Raw genomic sequence first — 11,489 nt, 5'->3', positions numbered from 1 at the left:
GAGGTCTGTGAGACACCGAAACTAAAGATATACCATGTATACATATTCCAACAAATGAATCTAATCCAAACCCTCTAACTTCTTTAACTTCTTTATAAAGAAGCGTTTTTGTCATGATTCTTGTTCTGGAGGCAGCTCTGCAGAGTGGTCACTAGCTCACACAACCACAGAGTCATACAATCTGATTTTAAAGATAACCTTAACCACACTGCTAAACCTAATGCCTAACCATAACATTAACACCAATTGTTTTTACAATATAGACAATTTTGACTTTGCAGCTGGCCCATCCAGTGGAAATCGCTAATTCCTGCCTCCAGTACAAGACTCAACCTGAGACAATAAGGGGAAAACACAAGCGTTGTACGTAACATAACACCTGTGAGGAGCAAGAAGAGTATAGCTTGGTCTGCTACTGGCAAATTAATCATTTCCACCTCCACACCAAAAGTAGACCTTTGCACCATCTCACAGAGCAGAGGTCCATCCAACACACCCAGACTAACCAGCCCTAAACTATTAGTCTGAGAGTCACAGCCTGTCATAGTAAACGTCAGAAGCCCTACTGTAAGCTGTGCCAATAGTAATTCTTGGGAATCTCACGTAACATTTTGATGAAGATCTTTGGTGACAAATTGGTCATGAGAGAGGGGATTCTGCTTAAGTCAATGGAGGATGAGTCGAGCTCTCCTTTCAGCTGCTATCATCTCCCTATTTTGGAGTATGATTAATTAGGGTATTTTGTGGTAAACGTTACTTAACTGGCTTCTTATGTTACAGTGATGGGACAATTGATGGGATTAAGAGGGGAGGCTGTGCTGTAAGAGAAGAGGAGCTGCAGAGACTCAGAGAGCACTGCCTTCTGTAGGCTAATCAGCTCCAAGCGTTCACAGAACACAGGTGGGGTGTCATTAAGTCATTTAGTCATCAAACTGGACACCGTCTGCCTTCGAAACATTCCAAACAATTCCCAGCTGAAATGTATGCCTATAGAGTTGCTACATGAATTGCAGTACAGGAGCTTTGAAGTTTTTGCTTGCTTGTTACTAGTTACAGTGTATTATGTGAAATGTGCCATCATCTTCCAAATAAACAACTTTTGTCAGACAAACCTTTTTACCTAATTGTATTGGTTAAATAGAAAATGGGATTTTGTTATTTGATTTATGAATGCCTCATTTTGAATTCAGCTATTTTCAATTTAAAAGGACAGTCTACAGTTCAAACAATAACAAAGCGAACACCCCACCACTGTGTTTGGTAAGCAGATGAGGGAGGGATAGGGTTGGAGAAATGTACCACTCTAGACTGAGCTATGGATGCAAGGACTGACAGACCATCACATTAAAATAATACTTTTAACATGTGTTTGGTTACAATTACATTGTTTATAAACAATGGAGTAAAACAGTCTTATATTTTGGCTTCTGATGGGGTATGATAGTAGAACTAAGCTCATGCAGCATTTATAAGTTAAATTCCACCAGAATCAATGGGTATATATCATTAATTTAAAATGATCCACCCCTTGAAAATGTGTCATCACAATTATTCCCCAGCCCTGTGCCTCATAATAAAGTTGGTTACACTTTTTCATATTGTATTCTTGTAACAGAAAAATGATCCTAAAATCTGAGTGAATGACAGGTCAATTTTTAAAGTTCCCTTAAAACACACGGTGCTTCGATCACGCAGACATTTATTTCAAACATGCATTGACAGGTTTATATTCCTCTTAGAAAAGACACTGACGCGTGAAACGAGGAGACAATCCTGCAAGTAAACAGGAATTGAGAGTTTTGATAAACTGGTGCAGCTGGTCAATACATCTGATTTAAAACAGTTAAATTAATATTTTCTGATACCACTACAAATCGTCTAAAAATATTGACAACAAAAAAGCATTGGTCACATATATTTCACGACCATCTAATATTCTTTGACTTGGGTCGAATTCTATATTGTATTAATAAAATCGTGTTCTTATTTGTTCAACCTTAACTAGGCAAGTCAGTTAAGAACAAATTTAGATTTACAATGACGGCCTAGGAACAGTGGGTTCAACGACAGATTTTTACCTAGGCAAGTCAGTTAAGAACAAAATTAGATTTACAATGACGGCCTAGGAACAGTGGGTACAACGACAGATTTTTACCTTGTCAGCTCGGGGATTCGATCTAGCAACCTTTCAGGTTACTGGCCCAGCGCTCTAACCACTACCTGTCGCCCCAGCAGGAATCATGAGTGTTGCATATATAACCCGATATGGAACCAATGTTGGTTGGTTCAGTGAAGGAGAATCCCTAAGAATCCCTATCCATACCATATGAAGTAGTATTTTCGATCATTTGTACTAGTCATTTCCAACTTGTTTTGATAAAGGTCAGGAAGGCCTACATGGAACAATTTATTACGTTTGATAAATTGTCGAGAAATAGATTGGGTATGGATTGGAGGAAAGTATGCACAAGTTATAAGTAATTATTTATTCTGAATATACTGTAAGCATTTCGATTTTATGACTGACGATTTCGATTGTCATGACTGATAAATAAATGAAAGAAACATGTGCAGCTGTTGGCTATGCATCTATACTACTGCTGGTACCCTATTTTAATTCCTCTTGTTGGACTTAAACGGAAAGTTTGGTTTAAAATCATAATATCTCATATGTGCAAGCTCTTCTTAATTTAGGAACATTTTAGGAGGTATTGCAAAGCTTCTGGACGTTGTGGTCAACTAATTCATATCCCATTCACGAATTCGGCTAAAATATGGGAATGTCTTTATTATGTACTTTTCCCTTTCCCTGCATTAGATGAGATGGAAATTGAATTGAGACCCTAACCTGTCTATTACATTGGGGCAGTAGAAGAGCTCATTAATGTTAAACCCTGGTCTCTCTTTTCTCTTCCGGCGCGTCTCAGCATTAGCCAAGCATTGCAGGCTGGCGCCGCGGCCTCTCCACTTCCACAACATTAGGTGTAATGTTACTGTTTGTTGTGGCCTAAGCATACTAATAGGTCGTTGGAAGTCAGCATCAGTGTAAACCTGAGCGACATCCACCTTGCCGGGCAAGATCACTCAACCATGAAGACCTGAACAACAATTGAGTAACCTACCCTGTCTCAACAGAAGCTCATGAATAGAGAGCCACTGGTTTGGCATCATGCAGTCCATCTGGTTATGGATAGTTATCGCAGCCGCGAGTTGAATTTAGTTTGCTGCGGCTGCTATTAGAAGCACATCTGCACATCACAAATCCTAAAATCGTCTTAAAACGCAATCAGCCTAAACTCCTCTGCAATAATCTCAGTTATGATGTCTATATCATACACTCTTAGAAAACAATTATTATATGCTTGTCTTGCTTCACATATGGCACCCCTAAAGGCTTCATTCAGCATGTTTCCCATCCGAAACAGTTCGGGTCAGTTAATGCATATATTATGACGACATTTTGTGCAACGGTTTTTGCACAAGGGTTTTTGCACAATAAAGGTGTTCTCAAGGCAAGCAGAAGTTCTGGTGCTTAAGTCTACGCCCTTCGTCGGTTATTGGTCAACAGTAGAGATTCTTCAATTAAGAGTTTGTTGTCATTCAACAATAGACAATTCCTGTTTTTTCACTTCAAAAATACTGCACCAAACATCTTAGTTTGATGTAAAATGACGCATCTCATTGGCAAAAGCGTCAAAATCAATGACATATTTCTTGAGTTATTAATTCGGACTATTTTGAGGAAGTGCATACTGGCTATGGTGTCTCAAGATGGGACAAACAGTAGTCTACTATTTCCACTTGTTCTAAATTTTCTAGCGAAGGTCTTATAAGGGAGTATGCGACCACACTCGTTCGGTTCGCCTAGCCGAGTTCAGCTAGACACCAGCCGATCCGAAGCATGCGGAAGCCTTACAGGTTCTATATAGAGCCGACATTGCATATAGAACCCGATATGGAACCAATGTTGGTTCAGTGAAGAATAATCCCTAGGGTTCTGATCAAAGAACCCAACAAAATAGTTATATATAAGAACCTGTAGGGGTGCCATATATGAAGAAAGCAATATAACCCTTTTTTGATTCTATCCGGAACCTTTTTATCTAAGAGTGTCCAACAGCCAAACATTCTTCTTCTTCGTCATCATCATCTTCAATAGCTAGGAGAAAATGTAGGTGTAATAACTTCCCATCCTGGCACCCCACCCCCATTCTGTCCATCCTTACCCAGTTAAAGTGAAATGTCTCGTGTCACCGTGTAAGATGAGATAAAGGAGTGGTTAAAGTGCATGAGACAGGCGCATCACACACTTGGCTATTGGCAGTTTGGAGACGGTTTCTTGGAGTGCTGAAAGGTATGCCCTGATGATACTACACACGATAGTGAGACCAGGTTGACTTTCAGACAGTGCTTATCAACTCACCTAGATCTAAGGAATTATTACATCCCTATTGAAGAACATTTGGAGAGCATCGCTAATATCTGTTGTATGATTGATTTCACTTGACCACGCTGAAACTGTGCAGTTACACATTTGTCTGTCTTAAAAATAATCCTCTGTATAAACTAGTGATGCTTCCCAGTCCAGTGACTTCAACGCCATTCTCGGTGAAGGATATTCTAAAGATGGAGCAGCAACATCACCCCCACCAAGGTTTCTTCTATCCAGATCAAGACGCACAGATGTCTCTGCAGCGCATGCACAGTGCACTTCGGAGCCTCGACTTACTTGACAGTCAGGATAAGTCGTGCTTCTCGGGAGCAACACAGATGAAATGCACCCTGAGTTCGGAGGACATTGACATCCTGAGGGGCAGTTGTAGTTCAGCGGCTGAGGAGGAGACAAATGGGGACCCAGGTAAATTAAAACGATGTCGTTAAAACACGCAGCGCTGACATCCAATGACAGATCATTCCGAAAAAAAATATTCGATTGGGCTCTGTCAATACAAGAACTGCATTAAAATGTTTTTTTTATTTTTTTATAATCATGAATCATTTTGAAACAAACTGAAGTACACCCTGAATGAAGCTTTATGGAATTGGCCCCAATCCTGCTTCTTGATGCTGCATGACAGCCTGTCTCTCAACCTCATGCCCCACCAAAATCTATTTTCATGAACAATATTATTAAAATGTTTTTAAAGTGGCAATGAGCAGTTGCTACATTAATTTCTGTACTTATAAATTAATGATATGTACCCATTGATTATTGAAGAATATAACATATTGGTGCCTCATGAGTTTGGTTTAACTGTCGTACCCTATCAGAACCCAAAATATAAGCTTGTTTTACTCCAATGTCTCTAAACAAAGTAAATGTAAGCAAACACTATATAGCCTCAAAACATTGTTAAAGCTGTAATGTTTATTTCATGGATTGTCAGTCCTTACATCTGTCTATGAATTTGAGAATGGTTACATTTCTACAGCCTCATCCCGCAGCTGGTTAACCAAACAGGTGAGAGGGTACGATGCTTTGCTATTGTTTCTACTGCTGATTGCCATTTTAATAGGCATGCATAAAATTACATTTTTTCAATATAAACTAGCTAAACCTCCTATTTTGACAATGTTTTACAAATATAAATAAATGGCAATGACGAGGCCTACCTATAGGAGATAATAAAGGCTAGTAAATGGTAATGAATGGACCTTCTCACCACATTTAAATTAATCTCCGTGTGAGCTTTATATTGTGACATTGCTGATATGCATAATGCGTAATTCAGTTAATCCATGTGACGCAGCAATTTCAATTGAAGTAGGCCTAACCCACTGTGCAAAAACTGGGTGAATCAACGTTGTTTCCACGTAATTTCAACCCCCCAAAAACAATGGGATGACGTTGAATCAACGTGGAAAACTGATTGGATTTTCAAGAAGTCATCAATGTAAGGTAATTTCCAATTTTTTGGCCCAACTTTTAACCTAAATCCAATGACATGGTGAATGTGTTTGTTAATTTCACGTTAGCTGACCACTCCACCAAATGTAAATCAGAACTTGAAGGTGAACTGACGTCTGTGCTCAGTGAGAAGTTTTTAACTAGGCAGTTTTCCAATGTAGGAATGTGTCTAACATTGTTATTTCTAATTATTGCAGGTATGCTTCTTGACGATTCGATGGGTTGTGATGGGAAAAATGACAATACCTATTCAGGCAAGCCAAAGCAAAGATTGCGCAGAAAACCACGCGTGCTATTTTCCCAAACGCAGGTTTTTGAGCTGGAACGGCGCTTCAAACAGCAGAGGTACCTTTCTGCACCAGAGAGGGACCACCTCGCCAATATTCTAAAGCTGACTTCTACTCAAGTCAAAATCTGGTTTCAAAACAGGAGGTACAAGTGCAAGCGGCAAAGACAAGACAAGTCTCTGGAATTGGCTGGATACCCGCCTCTACCACGAAGGGTGGCAGTGCCGGTGTTGGTTCGAGATGGCAAACCGTGCATGGGAGGACCTCATTTAGCGCCATACAACGTGACAATTGGCTCTTACAACACCATATATGGATATGGTAATAACTCACATGGTTGCAGTTATCCGAGTATGCCATCCATGCCAAGTGCCACGCAAATGTCCAACAACCATATAGTTGACATGAACCTCATGGAAAATGTAGAGGGGCCATTCCAACAAGGACACTTTCAGGCAACTTTACCGGGGATAAGAGCGTGGTGAGAAACTATTCCAAAACAACCACCCAACTCTCATAAAGTTTTTTTCCTTTAGGTTATTGTTTAGGTTTGGCTATGCAGCTGCAAGGTTACTTGTTGAAAACATCAACGAATAGGCCAATAGGCAAATCCAAGTGTAAGCATATACTGTTTAACACGTTTATATTAGACTATATGTGTTTTATTATAACTATGTGTATTGGTCTACTATAATTTCTTGTTTAACTATTTCGTTTTGTTTAGCTATTTAACTAAGTTGATAATATTGCTCGAACGGACTTTGTTCAAGACATGGTATTTTTGTACATGACAATAAACCTTGATTTAATATTTTATTGTGCTGTGAGATCACGCCATCCTCTCTCTGCAACCCAATCATATTATATTTAGACTTGTATTAGACCTACAACTACATCTACAACAAATAACACAAACGATTAAAATGATTTTTCAACAGTCAAGCCCTAATGGGAATATTAATTGTATTATACGTTGTATTATAAATTGCATTACAATTGTATTATTTGTCTTATAATACAATTATAGTTTTATTATTATTACTATACGGCCAAATTGATAATACATGTTTGGGGTCGCTCTGTGCAGGGGATAAATGGTCCAAAACAAATAGGCTATAACGTTGCTTCATCTCTATTAGAAGCATATAGTTCGTTGATCATTTTATGAAACCATTAATGGGTTTTCATCGTTGAGCCTGAATTTAACTTACGAATTTGAGTATGACTTGAGTTGACGTTGACAATTAATAGCCTAAATCTATACTCGTCACAAATTGATATTGGGCTTCTTAAAATAGCCTATTTGTAATGAGGTAGGACTAATTGCTCATCCAATTAACGACAATTACAATCAACACGCTACTGCTGTATTTTTTCCACTTAACGAATTAAGTTATATTACCCTGAAAACGGAAAAAAAAACAAAGCTCACTTTTCCTCACTGATAGCAGTGTAAAATAGCATTTTCATGTTTTTCAAATATTCGTTTTATATTGTTAGACCATATAAATTGTTGCTAAAGATATCTCTATATTGACATATGACCTGGCATAAGCCCAACGATTTAAATGGTTCCACAATCTTAATGCTATCAACCCAAATGGTCATTATTGTTCCGTCGACAAAGCCGCTGAACAATGCCACGCGCGATAAGGCAGAGGAGCCTGTCCTGTCATGGACCTTGGGTAAAGGTAAACAAACTCGTAGACACAGTGGCTCTTTTCCTCTTAACTTTCAATCAAATAGGGAAACAGCTTCCAATCTAACCTGTCAGCCTTCGATAGGAGGGAGATACTAACACCACTTGTGCTAACTGGATTGCACAGTTTAGATAACTATCAGTGAATGTAGCCTAAAGTGCACCAAATTTGCACATTCACGTCAAGACTTGAAAATAACAGATTTCATGATAAAACGATATATAGCCCACTGCATTGTTTCTTATGTATTCATATTCTGCTTACCTAAAATCCAATTACAGCTCTATAATTCTATTTTTATAAAATGTAAAAATTATTTGTTGGTCGATTTATGTGTCATCAATTGAATAATTCAGGGATCCTGAGTGGCACAGCTCTAAGGCACTGCATCGCAGTGGCGTCACTACAGTCCCGGGTTTGATCCCCACAATTGGCCCAGCGTCATCCGGATTAGGGCAGGGTTTGGCCGGGGTAGGCCGTCATTGTAAATAAGAATTTGTTCTTAATTCACTTGCCTAGTTAAAAAAATTAAAATTGTTATTTTATTTGGTAGCCAACCTGTGAATGTGGATTCCCTGTGTGGCTGCCTGCTTTAGCCCCGTGGGGCAGATATAGTGGTGAGCTGAGGCACATCAGAGCTGAGATAAGGGTGAGAGTGTCTCAGAGCAGAATTTAGCAGCAGACAGAGTGGAGACCAAGACCTCTTGAGAAGATCAGATAAGATGTGTGTGTCGGAAGCTCAGTTTGAGGAGGAGATGGAATAAGGTTGGCACTTTGTTAAGGGCGAGATGAGACTCAGAGAATGGGGATGCATTACATACCCTTTTCAAAGACCAGGGCTCATCAGCTGGCTTAGGGCTTAGATCACGGACAGAATAGAGCAGACTATAAATGGTAGATGCTGTAACCATCTCTGATCTGTAGTCATCACAGAGAAGTCCACCCTTTTGAGGATTGAAATGAATGGATTTTTTTTCACAATGTTGATTACAAATCAGATACCCAATTTGCACTGAAGTAATGTCATTTATATTGAGGTGCTTGTTTTGAAATTGAAGACTAGTTACCAGTATGCTGTAATCTAAATTATTCAAACTCCATGAAAATAACTTGTTCTAACTGAATGGACACAAAACACATTTACTTTGATAAGGTGAGGGCATTACACACTGATCCAAATGTGAGCCATGCTGTCACAGAGAAAAACGGTTCAGCCAGGGAAAACATCATACAGTGGTGTAGTCACTGGGATTTACAGATTCAGCTCTGCCACCCAGTCTTTACATCAAAGATATCAGACAGTGAAATGTATGAGTCATCAACCTGAGGTAATCTCAAAGTACACATGATCAGTCAGTTCAAGAATGTAAATACCACATAGGACATAATGTATATGTGTATAAGAAAGACACAACATAGAATGTGTGTAGTGACCGGAGGATGTACTTACAATCTAGAATGTTGACAATTTAGTAGTACAAAAAAATAAAAGTAAAATCGGCAAGAATTGGTCAACCATTTTTAATACATGACCTATTAATACATAATGCATCCACACACCAATAAGAATTTGAGTTGAAAGCCAGACATATTTTTTAAGCTGCTCAATGCGTTAACATGGTTTTCAGCCAGAATAGAAATCTATGGACAAGGTAAGACAGCAATCCATGGTTTGGTTTAATTTCCCTTGCACCGTTTCTACATGCTAACGTTTTAGCATTTGCGGTACAAATCCCATTCAAGTCATGGGACCGATATTAGCATTTTTCGCGCATCACGTTCCAAACATCTATAAGAGATTTTTTTGAGCTTCACAATACATTTGACATACTTTCGGATTATCTGGACATGATGCGTGAAAAATGCTAATATCGGTCTCATGCCTTGAATGAAATTTGTGCCTAAAACGCTAAAATATTAGCAGGAACTGTAATTTGGGTGAACTATCCCTTATAATCTAGATCCCCAACTGGCAGTCCGCAGGCAGAGCAAAAAAAATAGAATTATTGTATACAATACCAGTCATAAGTTTGGACAAACCTACTCCTTCAAGGGTTTTCTTTATTTGTACATTTTTTACATTGTAGAATAAAAGTGAAGACATCAAAACTAGGAAATAACACAGATGGAATGTTGTAGTAACCTAAAAAAGTGTTAAGCAAATAAAAAAATATTTAAGATTTTAGATTCTTCAAAGTTGCCACCCTTGCCTTGATGACAGCTTTGCACACTCTTGGCATTCTCTCAACCAGCTTCATGAGGTAGTCACCTGGAATGCTTTTCCAACTGTCTTGAAGGAGTTCCCACATATGCTGAGCACTTGTTGGCTGCTTTTCCTTCACTCTGCGGACCAACTCATCCCAAACCATCTCAATTGGGTTGAGGTTGGGGGATTGTGGAGGCCAGGTCATCTGATGCAGCACTCCATCACTCTCCTTTTTGGTCAAATAGCCCTCACACAGCCTGGAGTTGTGTTGGGTCATTGTCCTGTTGAAAAACTAATTATAGTCCCACTAAGCACAAACCAGATGGGATGGCGTATCACTGCAGAATGCAGACACAGCGGTTGGAACCAAAAATCTCAAATTTGGACTCATCAGACCAAAGGACAGATTTCTACCGGTCGAATGTCCATTGCTCATATTTCTTGGTTTAAGCAAGTCTCTTCTTCTTATTGGTGTCCTTTAGTAGTGGTTTCTTTGCAGAAATTTGAACATGAAGGCCTGATTCACACAGTCTCCTCTAAACAGTTGATGTTGAGGTGTGTCTGTTACTTGAACTCTGTGAAGCATTTATTTGGGCTGCAATCTGAGGTGCAGTTAACTCTAATTAACGTATCCTCTGCAGCAGAGGTAACTCTGGGTCTTTTTTTCCTGTGGCGGTCTTCATGAGAGCCAGTTTAATCATTGCTCTTGATGGTTTTTGCGACTGCACTTTCAAAGTTCTTGAAATTTTCCGGATTGACTGACCTTCATGTCTTAAAGCAATGATGGATTGTTGTTACTCTTTGCTTATTTGAGCTGTTCTTGTAATAATATGGACTTGGTCTTTTACCAAATAGAGCTTTCTTCTCTTTACCACCCTACCTTATCACAACACAACTGATTGGCTCAAACACATTATGAAAGAAAGAAATTCCACAAATTAACTTTTAATTGAAATGCATTCCTGGTGACTACCTCATGAAGCTGGTTGAGAGAATACCAAGAGTGTGCAAAGCTGTCATAAAGGCTAAGGGTGGCTACTCCGAAGAATCTCAAATCTAAAATATATTTTGATTTGTTTAACACTTTTTTGTTTACCACATGATTCCATATGTGTTATTTCATAGTACTCATTCATATTATTATTATTCTACAATGTAGAAAATAGTAAAAATGAACAAAAACCCTTGAATGAGTATGTCCAAACTTTTGACTGAAATTGCATCTCTGCCCCATTGCAAAATGAGTAGAATTGCATTAAAGGTGTTATAAAATTGCTAAATGTTTGCTCTGCGCCATAACAAAATGTGTAGAACTGCAGAAAAATTGCTTTAAAACTGCAACATTTTCTCTATGCCCCATTGCAAAATGTGTATAATTGCAGGAATAT

At 38.7% G+C, this 11,489-nt stretch overlaps 1 protein-coding gene across 2 annotated transcripts; it reads left to right on the top strand.

Moving 5' to 3' along the window:
* The first annotated feature begins 4,267 nt into the window (after positions 1 to 4,267).
* nkx2.7 (NK2 transcription factor related 7) lies at positions 4,268 to 7,011 on the top strand. 2 transcript variants are annotated; one of them, XM_036935841.1, is made up of 3 exons: positions 4,268 to 4,354; positions 4,584 to 4,858; positions 6,106 to 7,011. In XM_036935841.1, exons 2-3 carry the CDS (start codon positions 4,627 to 4,629, stop codon positions 6,678 to 6,680), a joined length of 807 nt encoding a protein of 268 aa, XP_036791736.1. In that variant the 5' UTR covers positions 4,268 to 4,354; positions 4,584 to 4,626; the 3' UTR covers positions 6,681 to 7,011. The 2 variants fall into 2 exon arrangements, with proteins under 2 accessions (XP_036791736.1, XP_021477144.1); XM_021621469.2 differs by having other exon boundaries at positions 4,323 to 4,858.
* Positions 7,012 to 11,489: the final 4,478 nt, after the last annotated feature.

This window comes from Oncorhynchus mykiss, chromosome 11, assembly GCF_013265735.2.
Source record: "Oncorhynchus mykiss isolate Arlee chromosome 11, USDA_OmykA_1.1, whole genome shotgun sequence".
Taxonomy (NCBI): Eukaryota; Metazoa; Chordata; class Actinopteri; order Salmoniformes; family Salmonidae; genus Oncorhynchus; species Oncorhynchus mykiss.
Note: the sequence above shows the minus strand (reverse complement) of the source record. Positions and strands in the feature narration are given on the sequence as shown.

What these genes read in the sequence shown, in the direction of transcription:
- nkx2.7 (XM_021621469.2), top strand. Translation starts at nt 4,573, where the DNA reads ATGCTTCCCAGTCCAGTGACTTCAACGCCATTCTCGGTGAAGGATATT. An exon ending in GGAGACAAATGGGGACCCAG is followed by an intron (nt 4,859 to 6,105) that starts GTAAATTAAAAC and finishes TAATTATTGCAG; the next exon opens with GTATGCTTCTTGACGATTCG.